We start from the raw sequence: 22,477 nt of genomic DNA, 5'->3' as shown, positions 1-22,477 counted from the left end.
TAATGCAGAAAGCTGGGTGCAGTGAGCGAGAGAGAGAGCAAGAGAGATTGAGAGAGAAGGAGGGAGGGAAACCTTACCAATGACACATGGAATCAATACTGTTAGGAATTCAGCATGGTGAAAAACAGATGGTTGCTATAGACTTGTTTTATAGCTGAGGTTGGGGGGTGTCAGTGTCGGTGTGTGTCTGTGTATAGCTCTGCTTCTCACAGACATGCATACATAAATATATGGGCACATAAATAAGTTCGCTCTAAATTATTACATACTTATATGCCAAATGCACACATAAAAAAGCAAAAAACAAATATAAAATCAACTGCACCCATATGCAAATGTAACTACTTCAAATAGAAAGTACTATATGTACATATTTATGCAAACAAAAATACATGTTATGTCTCATACATTTATAAAAACATACATACTTGCACAAACTTAAACATGGACAAAATTGTTTACAGAGGCACAAATACATGAGCACAAACCTATACATACAACATACAAACAACCTAGTCATAACACATACTACAATGTACACACCCCTACAAACTAAATGGACCTGCATCTTATGTGTATTGTTGGTCTTCTGAATGGTATGAATCAAAGAATGGCAGTAAAGGAGTTGAGGTAAAAGCTTGTAACTCGTGGCTGATGCATTAAAACTTCATCTAAGGTAAAAGACTGCAGCCGGAGAGATGGGCTGAAGGCTGAACATAAACAGCAGATAGCAGAGTTTAGAGGAGGCCACGAACAAGGCAGCATTTGCTGGAAAATTTTATTTTTCCATCATCCTACAACAGAAAACCACACAATTGACTCATTATTGTTGTCTTTTAAATCAAAAATCGATGAGGGAGTGATTTCATGTCATTCTTGTGGATTTAATGTTAACCAAAACATTTTTAAATCCACACAATATTGTCTTAGAAGATTAAATTGATCTTTTTTCCAGAGTGTTTCCCCCCCCCCCACATATACCCTTTTTGGGGGGGAATGCTGCATTGTGAGATCCAATCACCACACCTTTAGTTATCAGAACAACTGCAGCGCTGCATAATTTTGCCCAATTTTCCAGATGTGGAGACTGGAGCAAGTGTTGCTTGCCTGAAACATATACTGTACATACACATAAAATTACACAGCAACCAGGCTCTTGTGCAGTTTGGAAAGTCAGAACACTGAGCATCTATATTAGCTGGCTAGCTAAGCTAGCATTTTGGCCATTTATATCGACCATCCATTAACCACAACAACACTGGATTACTTGTCACGAACAAATATGTTCAGAGTTGTGTACGTAGTCATCTATTGCATCTCATTTTTCTTCAATGAAAAAGGTAACGCGTTGGTGGAATGATATTCTCAGTTTTCTGATTTTGGAGACACCTTTGCCCTTCTCTTCAACACAAACATTTACATAGCTTCCCTAAGTAATTACTAACTTTGATTTAAAAATGAGTTAGATTTGCCAAAGTGGCCCTTACGTGAGTGGCATTAGTTGTATTTTAGAGTCATTTAAACTGACTTTTGTTGTAGGCTGGAGGCATTGAACAAGAACACTGATGTTTAGTTATTAGTGGCCCTTGTTGCAAATAATTTACCCATTGTAAAAACTCTATCTACATAGGCCTCAGCTCATTTCACACGACCTGTGTGCTCTTAATAGAAATAATAATAGTTAATCATAATTGTCTTTGGCTGGACATTTCATTCACATTAGCTGCTTAAGTCCCAGAAGGTTTAATCTCTTAGAAAGTGAATCAAACTTAAGCAGCTTTTTGTGGTAGATTGACCTTGTCTTTGCAGAGGCCATGTTGAGCTACCAGCACGACTCAACCTGATTCTGTACAGTTCTGAATAGGCAAAAAACTTGTTCTTACAACATTTAGCAAATTTGAAATAATCAGATGTTTTTGTGCAGTAGTTTAAGATATTGTTTTAGTTTTGTAACCTGGGAAATAATGTCTTAGAAATTGGATTTTCTAAAAGATACTTTACTCTTGCATAACATTAGACAGATTTGTTTAAGGCAATTCGCTACAACCTCCTCAAAGTTGCTCACAGGGTAGAGGGACCAATACCTATCCTTGGAGAATAACAACCTCCCTGCCCCGGCTGCAGCAGGGAGTCACTGTAAACAGGGCCTGCCAGAGAGTCCTGGAGCCAAAATGTAGATGTTGTTGACACACACACTCTAGAAACCAAACAATGCATTAATGCATGAAAAATGTACTCCTGCATAAAGTCCTGTCCAACTTTGTTTTTTTTCCTGACTAGACAAAGATAAAACATTATTCTTTTTGAAGTTCTAGACATCAAAAACACTGTTTTGATCATCAAGCCCAACTAAATTGATGGTGTTTTAAGTGTGTGTGTGTGTGTGTGTGTGTGTGTGTGTGTATGTGTGTGTAATGGGCTTACTGTTTACCTCCTAAAAGGGATTATTAATGTGGTCCCTCAGGTCATCAGTAGTTGTTTTTCTCCTCACGAATACAACTTCACATATTTGCAGAGTATTTGTGTGGGAAGAGCTATCTGTAACAGTACAGTGTTTGTATGAGTGGAGAGAAATGGCTTGGTGTATTAAAGTCACTAGTCTAATCTCTTCTCGAGAAATGATACTGTATACTTACAAGGGCTCGACTGATAACTATTTTTTCAAGGCCGATACCGATTATTATTATTAGTTAATGAAACCGATAACCGATATTTGGAACCGATGTGCATATACAGTGGAAATTAAAAAATTGAAGTTACAAAATCCAAAAGAATTTATTTTTTTTCCTTTTTAAGGATTTATTTATTAAATTAGAAACTTTCAAAACCAAAGCAGAGGGACAGACACAGAGCTGTATCGGAGCCAAAGTAGCGCACTTTTTAATTAACTTTATCGGTTATCAGGCAAAAATCCTGATACAGATAATCTACAAACTGCCAACAAGTCTATCGCTAATACTTACCTGTACCTTCATTCACTTTGTAGGATTCACTGTGTCCTTTTTAATGTTTCTTGGCCCATTGTGGCATATGTGTAGCTGTGCATGTCTATGCACACAATTTATATATTTTGGTCCTGGTCTCATTTCATGCTTATGGCGCACATTTCCATCTCCCCTGCCCTTCGCTGCCTTTCTCAAGCTCAGTAATCAAATGCATTAGTATCAATATTGCATTGGGAAATGAGCCAAATTTAAAGCTTGACCATGTCAATGTGAGAGTCCCTGTGACTGCCACCACTCAGTTGAATTTGTGCTGGGTCTTTGGCTGTAATTACTGGAGCCTGGCAACTGGTTAATATCTGGAGTGATGGCCAGATATTAAAAAAGATATTTCTAGCTAAAAATATATTCATTGCCCATCAGTGGGAATAACCTAGAATTTATTGGATAGACTTTGTCACAGTCAGGCACACATTGTATTTCTTTACATGCATTTGCTTAAAGCTGTTTTGAGTATTAAATGCTACATATTTTAATTCCACCTGATGGCAGAAAGCCTTGCGACAGTTATGTCTAATAAGTAAAATAATGTATGACTTACATATTAGCAAATACTGAACAACATTGGCTTCCCATTGGGATTGCACTTGATGAATGTAAGTCATTTTTCACTCACCTTTTTATATCTGGTTTAGTGGACCAGCTTCTGGGAAAAGTACACTCAACTTGCTGCCATACAACTAATCTTCTTATGGTAACACTTGGGAGTTGTAAGTTAAGTACTTTACTACAGGGCAACTTTATAATACCATTGCCCTGTAAATTGTGCTACTAAGAATTTGATGATGCAGCTCCGTTGTCACAGGATTGCTGCTAATGATTCCCCCCCTCATTACAAAGGCCAGCGGGTCAGCAAAAGGTGGTTTGGTGTGTTAGTATATACTATTAAGTTACTGTTGCCAGTGGTGGCAAATGAGTAGGTAATGCTTTTACTTTTCCAACGCTTATCTTGTGCAAGCTTACCAATCACTACATTTTGCTAATTACCAGTAGCTAGATTTCCCTAAGAAATTAGTAAATTGTTGCAGTCGTCCTAGTTACATTGAAGTACGCAACACATGACCATTAGCAGTTTCCTCTCGATCACAGCCTACGATGTGGAACCAGCTGAGGTAATGGTTTATCAATCGATCTGCCTCTCTGATAGCATTGCCAGAATGCTAAATATTTTCTCGTTCCTCTGCCCATTTTGAGAGGCAAAGTGATGACTACTTTTAGCCAGAGTTGACAGGTTTTCCCATGGAGGTGTGAATAACAGGACAAACTGCTGTGCTTTTTATATCATGTCTTACTTTTAAGCTAATAGTTGCTTCAGCAACATGTTGGCATCTCTGTTTAGAGTTGCCTTTGCTGTTAGGGTTAAAACTTTGCTTTGGTGAGGTTTTAGCCTTTCCCTGTCCCTGAGGGATTCATAAAGACTATGTGTATGTGTACTATGTGTAATATGTATCTTCTTTTTATGCATCTTTATCTATTCTTATTTTTTTATTCACAGTTCGGAAAAGGCAGCGGTAAGCTGTGTAGACAGTGTCTATGGTTGAACTGGAGCCCACACTTGGCCTTAGGTTATGTTTGACGAGGCCGTTCAACAACAATAGCTGTTGTAATTGTGTTTTGAAGTTTGTATAGCAACCAGAGGTGGAGATAGAAAGCCATGCCCTAAAGGGAGGGCCATAAATCATAACCAAGGCACTTTGTGAGCATAGATAGAGTAATTCCCCACAGGCACGGCAAGATTCCCTCTACCTCCACCAATGTTTACAGTCAGAACAATAGGGGCATCATTCAGAGGTCTCCTAGATAATTTGATACTCACTCATTCTCTTTATTCATGTTTCTGTATTTCCCTCAGTTCTCATTAATGACATCACCTGCCATCCAGGCCAAGAAAAAGGGGAGAAAAAAAGAAGAAGAACAAGCAAGAACACACATGTTGGTCGTGTGTAGTATTGTGTTGAAAGATGAGCTCTTGAAAGACAAATTTTTATTCTGGCAAGGCATCGCCACAAAAGACCTATTGTTGATCTATCCCTTTGTGTTTTTGTAAGTGCACGTTCTTGAATTTCTCTGTTTGAAGTTCAGATGTGAAGAATGGGAGTGTTTTCAGAGGCCAGTAGCTGTATACTGTGTGTTTGTGTCATAAATGGGGCTTGCTGCATGCGTTTGTGGTTTATTTTAAGTGTGCCTGCTGCTGCATTTGTCTTTTTGGTTTCATTTCGCCAGTTGAAGAGCTTGGTCCAGTAGCTGTGAACGGTGGGGCGCTTGTATATGCCTGCTGTCTGAGGTTACGTTGCAAATAGCTGTGGTTGTCTGCCTATCCCACAAGGCTTCAGTCACATACGTAGCCCTGTAAAGCAGCTTTGTATATTAACCTTTCAACTCTGACAACTTAGCAGCTTGACATAGCTGACATAATCACTAATTTTTTGAGAAAGGTGATTTATTTTTTTTTTTTACAGCCAACGTACCACCATAGTGGGTTAGTCAGTGTTGCTCCCATTTCTACTCCAAATAACCTATTATTGTTTTTTATATATATATATATATAAAATTATCTAAGTCAGGCAGTTTATAAATACTAACTGTATATCCCTCCATTCCATTGGTGTAGTTTGCCTGTAAAGTTGTCTGTCTTAGACTATACTTCTGATCCTGATTGTATCTGCATGGTAGAGATTGTAACGGTCAGTCAGTTAACCTTGTTTTTAAATGACATTGATTCACATTTCAGACACTGACACTCATGTCAAAAGTAACTCCCAGTGAGTTAGCAGGTAAGGATTTTATGAAGTGTTCAGGGACAGTTTGAAAGTGGATGTTTCATGGTTCAAAACTGTAAACATTTGTTGACAGAATATTATCTTTAACCTTGAGGTTACCCAGAAAAAAAGTTCCACGATAAACTGAACACTGTCTGCACAGTTTGTACTATATAGTGCCCTGTTAACCACCCAGTGTGCAGGTAATTAATCTCACTTCTAGAGAGTCGCCCTCGCCCCTCGTGTGGGCTCAGCTGAGTAGCAGCATCCCTCCAGCTGAGAGTTCAGTGTCTTGCACAAGGACACTAAAGCAGATCAGATGCACCTGGGTCCTGTCATCTGGGTCCTCTGAGAAGGAACAGTTTTGTGTTTACAGCTCGATTGCTGACACAGACATTGCTTTCATCAAGAAATTGACAAACTCATTAAATTCAAGTCGTGGATGTCTCTCACGTCTCTTTCTTTATCTCTTTCTTCACGTCTTTTTAATTAAAGAGTGTGTGTACCCACTTGGTGGTGGCTCTGTGCTGCACCAGACATCAATGAGAGGTGTGTGTGTGTGGTGGGAGGCTACCCTAGTCCTTCTGTGTAGCTTGGGGGATTAATGGCAATTTGACTAAACCAAAGAGACGGTGCCTGGAATATCGTTGGGTGCCTTTGTAATTACTAGGCATTGAGATAAGCAAACAACGACAAGATCCGGCGATTAGGAAAGAAAAAAAAAAGGAAAGAAAACAATGACTCCCCTGCTAATTAAGGGATGTGAGGGGACCCTGGTTGAGAGATGGGGAGGTTACAAGGTTTGGGGTATGTGACATTTTGCTTCTAGTAGCATCACCAGCACCCTATTATCTTCCTTCCATTTATCAGCAGCAATGAGAGGTTGTGGAAAGCACAGCTGAGTGGCCTAGTCTGTTTTTTGTTTTTTTAAATCAAAATGATAGATAGATAGATAGATAGATAGATAGATAGATAGATAGATTGATTTTTATTGATCTCAAAATGGGAAATTACAGTGTTACAGCAGCAAAATATCAGACACACAGCACACATACAGAATATACATGAAATAATAGGATACATGAAATAGTAATATGGGCAGTCCTTCACCTTTTCTCTGCAAGTGGCAAAAGGCATCCTGTCAAATTCTCAAAAGTAATACATAGTATAGTTTGGCACCATTTTATTGAGGCATTATTTTCCCATGTAGAACTGTTGCAACAATCAAACTATTATATTGTTTTCCCTCATTGTCCCAGAATGTAAATGCTAATTGGTCATGTTTCTTATGTGCGTAAAAATGTATTGTGTCTGTGTTTGGCGCTATGATTGTGGATTGTGGAAAAACAGTATGAATGTCATATTTTTTGGGATAAAAAAAAAAAGAAAAAAAAGGGAATTACAAAAATATCTAATTTTTCCGTCTTTCTTCCTGTCGTTTTGCAGAGTGCCAAGCCGTCCTGCGTGAAGATCCCAACCTTCCCTGCGCAGTCGGGGCCTCGGCTCTCCAGCCAGGTCAAAGACCAGTCCCACCCCACCCCTCCCTGCCCCCCCCCCCCTTCCCTACTAGAGCCAAGATGGCCACCAGCGGTGCCCCTCGCCTCTCCTTGCCACTCCTGTTGCCTGCCACCACTCTGCTGCTATCACTGCTGCTCACCGGCTCCCACGCCTTATGTAAGTATCAGGATTCTGACGGGAGAACATTTCCTTCCTGGAGCCTTTCATAGGGATAGTTCAGCTGCTCTTTGCTACTGTCGGTTTGCTTTTGGTGAACATGCAAAGGCATGTATTACTATCTCAAATTGTTGATACCTCATCTTGGAAAGGCTGTCTTCATCTCCAAAATATATGTTGTTTATAGGATGTCTCTGCTTCTGCCTTTAAGAAAATAAGAATTTCAATACAATTGTAAGAGCTAGGTTTGACTTATAATTGTAAGTGGTATTCTTACATCTGCATTTGTATATGCAATATACTTAATAATGAGTGAGCATGTAGGGCCTCCATGATTTTGCTCAAAGGCTACAGGGATATGTAGCTGTTGATAGACAAGTTCCCTTTTGAAAAGTCTGAACATTTTAAAATAATGGATGTCTCAAAATATTTACCATTAGGACGGATGCCTGTCCGTAAAAATCATCCTCCATAATCTCTGGCCAACCAGTTCAGCATAAAGAGCCACAAAAAAACACGCGCCATAGCAAAAAGCCACACAACACATGCACGTCCATATTACAACAGTGACTTCCAGATCTAATGAAAGTCATAATACATAGCAGTTTTCATAGTTTTTTTTTTTCTTACTTAGATTGACTGACAGTCTTTGTTATCCACAATCCTTTTTAGGTCTGGTTGTACTCTGTTGTGGCCACTCTTTCACTCATTTTTCACTAGAGGGGCTTTCAAACAATCTGCAGTAAAAGGGTTAATGAGGAAGGTGATCTGTGGCCGCTTTTTTTCCTCAGGTTGCAGAATCTGTCCATAAAAAAAAACTCTGCTGCATTATTTTTTATTTTAAAATAATTGGCAAATGCATCATTCAAATGCTTTTTTTTTTTTTTTTTTTTTTAAACTTATCTGAAATGTTTCTAAAAGTAAAAAAAAATCTACCAATAACACAGCCTCCAGCCACACAGTAAGAGCCTCAAAGGAGCAGGCAAAGATCCGCATGTGGCTCAAGAGCCACAGGTTTGCCACCCCTGCTCTACTTATTAGCAAGATGCTATATGCAAATAAACTGCAAAGCTAGATTAAGTTTGCAAAGACATAATGAAATGAGGAATTTCTAAACAAAGAGACATAATCAATAAAAAATGTGAGCAAGATAATAAAAATTAATTACAATTTAAAAATGTCATCAGGCCGAGCCAATGCGACATTTTAGACATACTGCTCCACAGTGTAGGTGCCCCCACTGAAATTTTTTCTGAGGAGATTTGCGAGAGAGATTGCATTTTTTGCCTTGTTCCATCTGTCTGTCTTTTCATTTGTCTGAGTTTCTGACATTCAGTGAGTGTGTTTTCGGTGGTTCAAGATAACATGAGAAGGACTTGATTTTTCTCATGTTGCAACAGAGCTGTCTACTTTTGATTGCATGGTTGTTTGAGTGTCTGTTAGTATAATTTGAATGCCTTTCAGCTCAGCTGAAAACATCTGAAAGTGCACTCAGACAGATGTCAAACAAATGTCTTTGTTCTCTTCCTTTTTTTTCGCTGACTGCAAGGCCACACGCTCGTTTTCAGAGTGAGAGGAACGCAAAGGCTTAACATGTTGCATAATGAAGACAAAGTTTGTTGCATCTTCTCGTCTTCAGTTTAATGGAAGATTCACTATGTTAGACCTCAGTTTTCCACCTCCACTTGAACTTATTCACAGCCTTTGTTTGCTCCCCCTGGTTTAAATAACATGCAGTGCAGTCTGCTTCATCATTGATGGAAATTAGCTTTCCCCCACTCTCTTGCCCGCTCTCTCTTCACGCACACACACACACACACACACACACACACACACACACACACACACACACACACTTACAAATACACTAACAGCAGGGCTCTCTCCCCATCTGTCAGTATCTGCCAGTCTTTGTCTGCTCTGCCTGTGAATATGATCGCTGTTTTTGTTGAGCTCTCTCTGTCTGTCTCATTGTCTCTTGCTCATGTTCACACGTTTTTTTGTTTTTTTTCTTGTCTATCCCCCTCCTTAACACACACACACACACACACACACACACACACACACACACACACACACACACACACACACACACACACACACACACACACACACACACACACACACTACCCACTGTTCTGTCTCATCTCTTTTTGGGGCCACACACACACACTACCCACTGTTCTGTCTCATCTCTTTTTGGGGCCACACAGAATTGCCCCACAATTATGTCTGGAAATATATGCACACACTTACAGTCCAGCTTCTTTTGCTCTCTCTGATTGTCTTTCACACCCACATGCGCACACACACAGAGACACACCCACACGCACACATGAATACACTAAGCCCAGTGGTGCAGTTGTCCAATTATATTCACTCCCACCTGGTGGACTGAGAGCATTGAGGAGGGAGGGGGGGCGGGGGGGACAAAGACACAAACCCCCACCTCGTATCAACACTTACCAGGCTCTCACAACGCACACACCCACAATCAGTGGATGCCACCCTTTTGCAGAAAAGCCCAGCTGAAAGCATGATGTCATTCCTTCCTCTCACATCCTCCCTCCCTCTCTCTCTCTCTCCCTCTCTCTCTCTCTCTCTCTCTCTCTCTCTCTCTGCCCTCCATCCCTTCCATTTAAACTCATAAATCACAGTGAGAAGGAGACATTTCTAATCAAAAGAGAAATAAAGATGGCTTAATAAATCCGCTACCCCAACCGTAATAATGCTTGGCTCCCTGTTTGTGTACGTGTCATATCTGCATGTTTGCATGGAATTTTGCATGTAGGCGCACACACGTGTGTGTGTGTGTGTGTGTGTGTGTGTGTGTGTGTGTGTGTGTGCGAAGGCTGCATTATACGTGCGTTATATGTGTTAGGTGTCACCTGAGCTTTATCATAGGTGGCTATAACATATTTAGCAAGTAGATCTATACATTTGGTCATAGCACAGCTATAAAATAAGATGGTAGTGCCTTTTGTTTATTTTATTTATACGAAAAACCCAGTAATTGTGTAAACATGTACTATTCATGTAATTGTGTAAACATGTACTATTCATATATATTTTTTTTGTTTTTACCTTTTAGCTCAAATGCCTCACCCAAGAGTCCATAAATAACATATACATTTGTAATGTAGACACCCAGAGACATTTCTAGCAACAATAAAGATAAAGACCAAACCATCAAGTTATCACCATATGTGTGCATCCATGTTTTGTTTTGTTTTTTGCTCCAAAACAATTGCCAACAAGTATATTCTTTACTTTTTTCATAAAACATTATTAAAGTTAATTTCTATCATTGGGCATTAACTGGCACTCGTTTTAAAAGTGGAAATCAAATCAACTATTTATAGAATTGATCCAAAATTGCAACCCAGGGTGCTTTTTAGTCATGATTACAGGAGAAAAAAAGCTTAAAACATAACAAAGACCCAACACAACTGAAAGTTGTAAGAGTAAAATATATAAACCACTATATTAGACAGTCTTTAATTATTTATTTTTTAACTTCAAACACATAAAGGTTGTGTTTCTGACACTGTAACAGAGGCTGATTACAATTTCTCTGTGGATATTGAAAGTGTAAGTAATTACTGATGTTACTGTATTAGACGTCTGAATACCATCTTGTAATATTAGTTTTTTTACACACACACACACACACACACACACACACACACACACACACACACACACACACCAGACTCGAAGACCTTTGGGTGCTGAGAATGACTTTAACAAACCTCGGCTCAAACGCTCTGCCACTTTTAACAATTCCCAGTATGACAAGTCCTATAATTTAATTGAATATTCAAATCTGCTTTAAAAGCTACAAGGGAATTTTTAGCTGTTTTATGTTGTTGTCCTTTGGGGAATGATAAAGGTGCAACATGAAGCATTGTTTCTAATATGGAGGAAAAAGTGTTTTTTTTGACAAGGTTATTTTTTTGCATTCTTTTCTGGGCTTTCACTTCCGCCTCACTTATTTCCGCCTCACTCTTTTCTTTTGGCCTTTCTGAGTCCTCAACAGTAGCATTCTTGCCAGAAGTACTCATAATAGTAATTGGCCAGAACTCAGTGATGGGGTGAGGGTGTTCAATTATTTATATTCCTTTGAAGCTGCCAATTGGGAAAAAGAAATGCAGCCCCTTAGTGGAGCTGTTATTTTCTTGTTTTTGTTTCCTACATCTCAATCTCTGTCTTTCCCTCTCCCTCACTCACTCCTTATCTTTTCTAGTCAAATTACGTTACGTTAAAGCCAAACACTGTCAAGTTAATTCTGTCAAATTCAATTTTATGTGCATTCTGCTGTTGCATGTTTGGCCCCATACTTTACTTTTTACAGTTTTCCACTCAAATGAGGAGAAAACAAGTTAGTCCCTGCCTCAAGTAACCTTTCGGCACTGTCTGCATTCTGAGAGTTGTTGAATTCTCAGAGCTGTACACTTACAAATGGTAGAGGTAAACAATTTGTGGTGCAATAAACCATCTTTACTACTTTTTAGAATTCCTTTCAAAAGACCTAAACCTTCAGTTTTGCATTCACTATAAAGTCGACAGTTTCCTATAATCAAAATTAAAATTGGTGTGCTCGAGGTGTGAGCTTTGGGTGCATGTGCAGTCAAAGTGCTTGCTTGCTGGACATGTATGAATATTTTCCATACAAGACGGCTAAACAGTGTTGACAAGAAACCTCCACATTGAACTGACTTACAATGCAGTGGATGCCCATCGACTTCCAATTTGGTTCCAAAAGTTAAAACATTGTGGCAATAGTATTAGAAAATATGACAATGTAAGTTCTTTTATTGAAATGTACCTCTAAAAGCACATTTTTGTTCAGCACAATTGATCAAATAGCCTTCCCCCAAGCTTGCATCTACAGCTTTGGTGATACTTATATCTCTTCTTTTTTTTGCCATTATCTCTCTTTCTCAGTCTCTTTTCAGTAACATGCTCCAGTAGTTTGAGCGATGTTATATGAACTCAGTTTGACAGAACAATAGGAGTGATTGAAGTGCGTGAAAGGCGCTATCCCTCTGTGTTTTTTTTTTTCTGCCAGCAGAGATGAATTCAACACACCACCAAGGTGGCTTTTAAAATTGTAATGCCTTCAATGCTTTGATGAACAAGTTCAGATCTTCAAAGGTTTTTAAAACTCCACCAAAAGAAAGATATTCCTTGATGCCGACTGTTGGTCCGATCATTTTTCATACCTTCTTCCTGGAGACATTTCCTTGTATATAGCTTTACTTGATCTAAATTTTAAAAAAGGGGGTCTTTTTTTGTGGAGAGATTTGTGACTTTATTTTCTTTATTCTTGTCCTTTGTTGTGATCAGACCTATAGCACTTTTGGCAGTTGGAGGTGTCCTCTTCATTTAATGAGCCAACAAGTATCAATTGCCTCAAGTGAGTCTCTAAATGACACAAAATTCTTTCCATTCCACCTCCACTGTGTGGTCTATTGCCATTTTGAAATCAGACACATACTTAAGCTTAATTCCCCTCCCCTCTCTCTGAGGAATTTAGCCTATTTACTTCTAATGGGCAGAATGATACTTAGTGTGTTTCACTTTTTTCTTAGCCTTCAACAATGGTTTCAATGGGACCAATTTGTGAAAATTACTAGTTTGCCACTCTTTTTAAAAATGCAGCTTCGCTGTGACAGCAATTTGGTCCGGCAAAGTTTTTCACCTCTAGGTACTCACACTCTTATTTCAACTTATTTTATACTGGGTTCCCACATCCTGGCACAAGTCCCTCATGGACTGCAATGCTTGAGCCCTGCGAGTTTGCCTGGAGTGCAGTCAACATGGATGGCAAACTGCATGATGCAATGGAGAAGGTTTTGCACAAAAACATCACATCTTTACTCATTGCATGTACCACTGGTCCCTGAAATCTCTGTTTTCTCAAAACAAGTGAATACATTTCCTAATGAAGTAACATAATTTAATTTCTTGGCAGTTGAAATCAATTGCTTTGAGAGCTGTCTTAAAAGATGTGATACTGTTTTTAAGTTAGGCCTTTCTTTCCGCTCGTATCATGAAAATGTCATTTCTTACATGATTTTTTGGTAACACTTTACAATAAGGGTACATTAATTAGCATTACTTAATGCATTAATAATCAATTAACCATTAATTACAGTTAAATAAGGTGTCTAATAAACATTTATAAACTATGTTCATGTTAACTAAAGTATTAATTGATGCATTATTTACCATTAGTTAAGGCCTTAACTAATAGTTGATTACAGTTAACTAAGGGGTCTATTTTACCATTAGTTAATGCAGTAATAAGCCTTGACTAACTGTTAATAACCGTTAACTAAGGTGTCTATTGTACATTAATGTACTAATACGCCTAAACTGGAAATAACAGCTAACTAAAGTGTCTAACTATCATTAACTACAATATTACTCACAAAGAGCATTAATAACTGGTTAACTATCGTTCAGTGACGTTTTAGCAGCACTATTATGCATTTATCAAGTGATAGTTAGGGCCCTACCTTGCACCCAGCGCGGTGCAGCACGGCGCAGTGCAAAGCCCGATGCAAGTGTCTTTGCTAGTTTTAGACCGACGCAGTTGTCAATATCCCTGTCCAGCACCCACGTTGTTTAAATAGCCAATGCACCTGCGCCCATCTTTGAGCCCATGGGTGTGCTGGTCTTACAGGGAGGTGTGTTCAGGTGAATTCTTGGTGTATTGCTATCTTGAGGCAGCGGGAAGTGATCGTGCCATTGACCAACAAAAACCTGGTCCTAAGTCAATAGTGCAGCATTTCATTGTTATTTTAACAGCAAATTAGTAAAATGCCCCTAGGCTCGTACACAGCGCGCGCACACTATGCTTGTTACACACACAAAGGGAAGCGCAGCAGCACACAAACATGCAAAAGATTCAAAATAAAAATGTTACGGTGCAAATCCGCCATCATAATAGCAATGCGCCAAGGTACAACCGCGCCTGTCTTTTAAAGGGAATGGGAGATGGCAGTCTGGTTGGTTTATTGCATGTTACGCCCAAAACACACCTATGATTAAGACACAAAGTACAACCCTTTTTTGAACCATGCACGCGGCGCCCAGACCCTTTTCTCCGCTGTCAAACTAGACAAACTTTACGTCGTTAAAATAGGGCCCCTAAGGTGCATATGTTCTCAACTTTACAATAACGCTATCAAAGAGCATTAATAACTGTTTATTTTATTATGGTTTAGTAATGCTTATTCAGTATTATTATACATTAATCAAGTGACCAGTTGTGGTTAAGTAATGTAAAGTAAATGAGATGGCTTGGCTGTGTACCTTAAAGTGCTCATATTATGCTCATTTTCAGGTTCATAATTGTATTTAGAGGTTATATCAGAATAGGTTTACATGGTTTAATTTTCAAAACAACACCGTATTTTTGTTTTACTGCACATTGCTGCAGCTCCTCTTTTCACCCTGTGTGTTGAGCTCTCTGTTTTAGCTACAGAGTGAGGCATCGCACTTCTATTCCATCTTTGTTGGAGTCGCACAAGTGCAATAGCTAGATAAGGACTACTACCCAGTCAGAAGCAGAGTATGAGGGCGTGCCATGCTAGCAGCTAGGCGAGCATTAGCAACTGTTGGAGATGGTAAGTGCCTTTAGGGTGGACTTTGGAAACCTATAACATGCACAAAAAAGATATATAACACAATAAAGGAAAGGGAAAAAGCCAAAAGCATAATATGAGCACTTTAAGACATACATGCTATCAAAATCTTTATCAACCACCTAGTAATATTAGGAAATACCCTAATTAATTAGTAAACCCTTAGTTGATGTTATCAAGAGACGTTTGTCAACATTTACCTAATGTTTAGTATTGTATGATTAACTGTTAAGTGGTCCTTATTACTGTAATAACTAATGTAAATAGCATCTTACAAACCATTAAACAATGAATCAATCAATAACTTAGTTAACAACATTTGAAAATGATAGCCACTTTAGTTAGCTGTTATTTCCAGTTTAGGCGTATTAGTACATTAATGTACAATAGACACCTTAGTTAACGGTTATTAACAGTTAGTCAAGGCTTATTACTGCATTAACTAATGGTAAAATAGACACCTTAGTTAACTGTAATTAACAGTTAGTTAAGGCATTAACTAATGGTAAATAATGCATCAATTAATACCGTAATTAACATGAACAAACATAAGCATTGTTAATAAATGTTTATTAGACACCTTATTTAACTGTAACATTAATTAATGCTTATTAATGCATTGAGTAATGCTAATTAATGTACCCTTATTGTAAAGTGTTACTGATTTTTCTTCCTAAAAAGGTGATTTATATTCACCAGACAAAAATAATCCTGCCTCTTTATTAAATTGTTGAAAGGCAAATATAATTTTAAGACACTATTTGAGGTTACAAGATGGACAATTTTCCACTGTGTGAACTGCCTTTACAGTCCAGGCGGCACAAACTTGCTTTGAGAATTATTATATTCACAACTGCTTGGCACCCCCGCTGCCCCAAGAGCAAATCCCAATTAGCCTTTCTTCCTCATATTTTAATTGGAAAAGCCACTGTTTCATTAACCCTTAAGCTTGTACAGCCATGGTAAAGGTTACATAGGAATGGAGCCTGACCCAAACATGCCCTGCGGAATATGGCTATAGCTGAGATTAGTTTAGACAGACATTTTGTTATCCTGACTGGCAGAACATGCTAATTTCAAGCAAACATTCAAGCAGTTTCAGAAATTCATACCTCACCAGCGCAATCACAGTATTACATGGTTTTCCCCTTCAGTGGCACTATTTTAAGTGTTCTGCTACTTTTGTTTCATAATAGGCACTACAGATTTCGAAAGGTGCTGCAAGGTTTAGCCGATACTATTTCATGGAAATGTACTGCCCTCTGACAAAATTAGTTATATGATAGATGATCTCATATTAGACACCACATTGTTGACTAAATTGTTAGCCCTGTTGTTCATCTTCTAAATTGGAATATGTTGATGCCACCAAATTGTCCATCTATACTCGCAAACAATTTTCCTATCAGAAAATTGGCAACAGACTGACCGACTTTTTTTCCTCTTCTTTCTCTCGTCTGGTTCAAGTTTTTGCAGCAGTCTGCTGGTCTTTTTTGGCAGTGATTGCGTGTGACAACCTCCAGACAAGACAAAGCAAGTCGGCTTTAGAGTAAAGGCTTGGTTTCCATAGCGATGGCCCTTGCCCAGGCAGCCTGTGAGAATTGGTCCTGATTGATGTGGCTTGGTTGTTAAGACCTGGAGGGGTGTGTGATCGTGAGTGTGTCTGTCTGTATGTTTGATTGTTGGTGTGCTGTTTAATGCGTCCACGTGAATGCACATTTGGTTGAATCAATGTAACTGTCTGTCTGTCATCCCTCCATCTGTGTGTGTGTGTGTGTGTGTGTGTGTGTGTGTGTGTGTGTGTGTGTGATAAAGGCTGATAGGGTTTTAAATCAGGTCCAGGATTGACTGACAGGCAGCTCTAGCTGCTTGGCGTCCTGTCTTTTGGAGTCTTTTGGGTAGCAGTTAGGCAGTTGCTGCAAGCTGGTTAAATCTCTACACCTCAGAGGTCCACATGGCTGTAGTTCAACGTCAGCAACATCTCTCTGCACGTATAGTCTGTTTGACTTGGTGTTTTACCGCTGAACACCTTTTTAGAAAGTTTTTTTAAAATCCTCAAAGTAAATCATATTTAAATAAGTAGAAATTGTTTAAAGTTTAAGTTAGACTTAGTGCAACAAGGTTGTGAGGATTTTGGATGCTAAATTGCTCCATTTTCTAGTCATTGGTTGTTGTTGTTTTTTCCCAAGCAGTCAGGTGTGTGTGTGTCTGTGTCTGCTGTTTGGCTAATACGAAAATGAAGTTTAATCTCAGCCAGGATTAACTAGTAAATCCACTTTAAATTAGTAACACACAGTCATTCATGTTGCTCCATCTACTTTGGTAACATACTAATTAAGACCAGAGTATATTTGTTAGTATACTGTATATAGAAAGCAGAGTGGCTGTTGAGATAAAATGGCAGGAAGTGGAATGAAGATATGTGGTAATACACTTTTAAACTTGTTGCTTGTATCAAGAGCAACTACGTGTACAACAGTTAGAAAAAAAGTAAATTTATGTCATTCTCATTGCATCCTCATCCTGACCACACCCTCTTTCCAGAATGAGTGGCAGGAGAAATTGGAAGCAGTTTGCTTTTAGTAATACCCCTAATTGTACCAAATTTTCTTTTCAGATATTGCTGGAAAAACGGTATCTATGTGCTGTGAAAGATACCTATTTGTAGCAAGATGGATAGTGCCCTTTTCCCAATGCTCTACCTTTCTCTGCAAATCACTGAATGGCTGTCATTTTGTCTCCCACTTTGCTAATTCAGCAGATAATGGCTCCTATTTATGACCCAAGAAGCTTTTCTCTATCAATTACTGTATTAGTCATAAAGCCAGTCCCCTCCCTCCTCTTACCCCCTCTACCAAACGACAACAGAAACTAAGTGTAAATGGAGCGGTCTCATATTCACATACCCACCTCCCACACTCCACCACTTTATAATCACAGTGCTGGTGTATTCTGTGTTATCAGGTCCAACAGAGGTAGCGGACAGTAGCAGGTGGTAGCTGTATAAGCTAAACAAGCCTCTGTGTGCACAGTGTGAGTTTTTTTTTCCCCCTCCTGCTAGCTGGTCGTGTTTGCTAGGATCTTTTTTTATTCTCGGGACCTTGTGAAGATAGCCGGGCCCCCATTGCTGGTTATTTTAGCCCAGGCCATGTCCCCCTGCCAGACAGATAAAGACAGGTCTTGTGTGCTTATCTGGGCAGTGCCGCACCTCAGTCTGTCTGAGGGAAGCTTGGGGAATAGAGAGAGACTTAGGTGGAAGGGACAAATGGCCACTGCGGGTGCAATGTCCTTTCAATGTCATCTCTGGTAACATAACGCACACCGTTGGGTGGAGACTTTTATACAAAGTACCTTACAGCAAAAAAAGTGTTCATTTTTAGAATAGGTGGCACCAGTGGGATCAATCCTCAAAAGTTCTGTGCTCTGGGTAACACTCGTATATTCAGACAGAAAGTAGAGGAAATTCTAAAGTATATTATGGAAATATATAAAAAAGAATTTCCACATTTAAATTGTACATCTTTGACTTAATATAAAACGTTGTCTAACTCTAATTTTACCCTAAAGATGCCAGATGATTAAAGGTGCTAATTGTAGCATTTTATTGTAATGGCAAGACAACAAAAAGATTGAGATAATAATACAAATACTGCAAATAAAGAAGGTTGCAAGCTTCAACACTACACTAATTTAATAGCATATTAATATTAGTAGTTATGTTACTGAAAGTAACTTATTTCAGGAAATCAACTAGATTGCTGTATATCACAAAGTTGCTTTACCACACCTAATGTGTAGAGAGACTGGTTATAGGATAAAGCTTCCAAATAGAAAGCAACAGGTTTCACTGGCAATCTAATTTTAGTTTTTAGCACATATACCACTAAAATGGGATGAAGGGGATACCATCATCTTCTATGGGAAAGGTAGTTTTAGTTGATTGTAGCAGGGACTGACATATTATATGAATATTATATATTAATGTTTCAATATTCTGCACACTTAAACATTAAAGAGAAGAAAAAAAAAAAAAAAACTTCTTGTGTCCATGATGTAGATACTGAACTCACGCAATGCATGAAACCTTATGAATAAGCTTCTTATCTCTTGATAATATGGCATGGTCTATGCCATCGCTCATTATTGGAAATTTCTTAAAGCACTTTAATCCCCTACACCACTCAACATGTTCTACCCTGCAGTTTCGTAGCAAGGTTCAAATCCCGAAAAAAAGGCTCAAAGTCAACGGTAACTGGCACAGAAGCCCAGAGGCACAAAATTGAAAAAAAAAGGTTAATTACGCTCATCAGAGTTCAAACAATCACACACACCGTATACCTGTAGTAATTGCACCATAGTAGACATTCATGGGCCCACAGCCACAGTCTCTACTCTTTACCCAACCTGAAGTTAAATTATGCTGATGACGTTCAAACAATGTTCAAAACAAAGGAATTAAACTACCTGAATAGTGTAAAAACAGAAAAGAAAAAAAAAAGAGCAAAAATAGATGAGAGAGAGGGAGACAGAAGAACTGAAACGGTACTTATGTAATATAATTATGTATAATTCTATGGTTTGCAGTAATGTCATCACATCACGAAACATCACTCTTAGACACACGTCTCTGTGAAAAGTGACGGCAGATTATTCTGTGACAGAAGTCTTATGCATTCAAATGTGGACTGACATCTGTCAGCCATCGTCATAGGTGAGTTTCCTTTATATAAAAAGGGATATCTCTCTTCCACTTTACAGGCCAGCTTCCCAGTTTCTACTGTAGCATGGCCTCTGCCTTTGTCCAGCTGTAAGTGTTGCCTCACAGCTCGGTTGGTAGCCATGTTAGACATTCTCAGCTGTGTTTTACTTAACAATCTTTTTACGAGACTTGCTAACTCTTCGTCTCATGGTTATTAAATGTTACTTTCGACAAGAGCATAGATTTGGGTTTTGAAAATTAGCTTTGTTTTGCTCCCAGTGTATATGATCAGTGCACACTACACAGTGTCATACATTTCTGCTGAACAGGACGTCATATATAGTTCAAGGTAGCAGTGCGGGACACCACAGATAGTGTAGGGTATCAGTTTGCAACCATCATTTTCAAAATGCAACCAGGTAGAATGAATGACGTAGCTTGGCAGGTATAAGTGAGCATCCTCTACTGTAGGGAGATGTTAGCATGGTGAAGCTTGATGCAGCAGAAGGGTGAAAAGTTTTTAAAAGTTAATTTTTTGATGATGACACTTTCTGTCCTGCCCTCCCCCCTCACATCATCTCCTCTAGTCCCTGGACCTCCTGTCACCTCCTCTCCTCTTCCAGCTGTCTCTTTACCACTGACCTCACCACATCCTCCTGCAGAACTCTTCCTGTCAACCCCTGCTGTGTCATTCTTTTTCATTTCAAACCGTTTTCCTCTGAGCTCCCTCGCTTTCTTTTAACCTTCCTGAGGTCATGTTAAAACAAACTATATTCAGTACATCCTGATAACATCCTGAATCTGTCAGGAGTTAAATTCAGACTGACATGCGGGCCGGGCACATTTATTGTACATCTATCTCATCCTATGAAGAGAGGGAAAAGGGGACTGGGTGGAAATGTTGAATGGTCCAGGGCAAAACTAATCAAAGAGCGCTGGCCTTCTGCACAGCCACTGCCACAGGCCTGCTCTGTGTAACTCCCTCTTCTGTCTCGACAGAGGGCACATTGTAAGGGGAGGTCAAATGTAGAGGAGCTGTGTTGTGTAGTTTCAGAATGGAAATTGAGATTGTAAAATACCAAAAGAGATCATTGTATGCACCAAACAAATAAGGTAGGCCTACTCCTTGAAGCTAGAGAAAGGCTGCAGTGCTCATATCATCCCACAACCTCCACCATATATATATATACTCTTGTGACATATACAGTAGTCAATGGTGATTTATTTTAGACTTTTTGTCTTTTGATTTTCTGGGTAATCTTATCTATAATGTTATTGAATGTTGGTTTTGTTGAGTCATGATTCATGACAACAAATGCATTTTTAGAGAGTGGAGAACACCTCTTCAGCTAATGCTCCAGTTTTGGACTTGTTTGGAAGATTACAAAATTAACATTTACAGTGGCTTGAAAAAGTATTCATACCCCTTGAACTTTTCCACATTTTGTCACATTACAACCACAAATGTAAACGTATTTCATTGGGATTTTATGTGATAGACCAACACTAAGTGACGCATAATGGTGAAGTGGAAGGAAAATTATACATGGTTTTCAAATTTTTTTACAAATAAAAAAACTGAAAAGTGTGTCGTGCAAAAGTATTCAGCCCCCCCTGAGTCAATACTTTGTAGAACCACCTTTTGCTGCAATTACAAAATCTTTTGTGGTTATGTCTCTACCAGCTTTGCACATCTAGAGACTGACATTTTTGTCCATTTTTGTTTGCAAAATAGCTCAAGCTCAGTCAGATTGGATGGAAAGTGTCTGTGAACAGCAAGTTTCAAGTCTTGTCAGAGATTTTCAATTGGATTTAGGTCTGGACTTTGACTGGGCCATTTTAACACATGAATATGCTTTGATCTAAACCATTCCATTGTAGCTCTGGCTGTAGGTTTAGGGTCGTTGTCCTGCTGGAAGGTAAACCACCGCCCCAGTCTCAAGTCTTTTGCAGACTGTAACAGGTTTTCTTCTAAGATTGCCCTGTATTTGGCTCCATCTATCTTCTCATCAACTCTGACCAGTTTCCCTGTCCCTGCTGAAGAAAAGCATCCCCACAGCATGATGCTGCCATCGCCATGTTTCACAGTGGGGATGGTGTGTTCTGGGTGATGTGCAGTGTTAGTTTTCCACCACACATAGCGTTTTGCATTTAGGCCAAAAACTTCAATTTTGGTCTCATCTGACCGGAGCACCTTCCTCCACATGTTTGCTGTGTCCCCCACATGGCTTGTGGCAAACTGCAAACGGGACTTCTTATGGCATGGTTTCAACATTGGCTTTCTTCTTGCCACTCTTCCATAAAGGCCCGATTTGTGGAGTGCATGACTAATAGTTGTCCTGTGGACAGACTCGCCCACCTGAGCTGTGGATCTCTGCAGCTCCTCCAGAGTTACCATGGGCCTCTTGGCTGCTTCTCTGATCAATGCTCTTCTTGCCCGGCTTGTCAGTTTAGGTGGACGGTCATGTCTTAGTAGGTTCGCAGTTGTGCCATACTCTTTAACCAATGTAGAGTTAGATTTAAAGACATTTTTTGAAGTCTGTAACAATCAATACAGTTTCATTTGACCATCAGAAGGCCAGGAATCAATATTTCCTACATTAAAATGATTGCCAGCAACCCAGCCCTTTACTTCTTATAAAAGTTGAAGAGTTTCATCCATGCCCTTGGGCTGGTTTATTTAACTCT

The 22,477-nt window shown here is 39.1% G+C and overlaps 1 protein-coding gene across 3 annotated transcripts in view; it reads left to right on the top strand.

The window, feature by feature from the left end:
- The window catches only part of ptprsa (protein tyrosine phosphatase receptor type Sa), a 244,961-nt gene that overhangs the window by 102,584 nt on the left and 119,900 nt on the right, over positions 1–22,477 (top strand). For all 3 annotated transcript variants that reach the window (XM_028587830.1, XM_028587831.1, XM_028587829.1), the window contains one exon: positions 7,208–7,435. In XM_028587830.1, coding sequence (XP_028443631.1) covers positions 7,339–7,435 — 97 coding nt within the window. In that variant the 5' untranslated portion in view covers positions 7,208–7,338. The remainder of the gene's footprint in view (positions 1–7,207; positions 7,436–22,477) is intronic.

The sequence above is a fragment of the Perca flavescens genome, chromosome 9 (assembly GCF_004354835.1).
Source record: "Perca flavescens isolate YP-PL-M2 chromosome 9, PFLA_1.0, whole genome shotgun sequence".
NCBI classification, from domain to species: domain Eukaryota; kingdom Metazoa; phylum Chordata; class Actinopteri; order Perciformes; family Percidae; genus Perca; species Perca flavescens.
The sequence above is the reverse complement of the archived record's forward strand: the minus strand, read 5'-3'. Positions and strand labels throughout refer to the sequence as shown.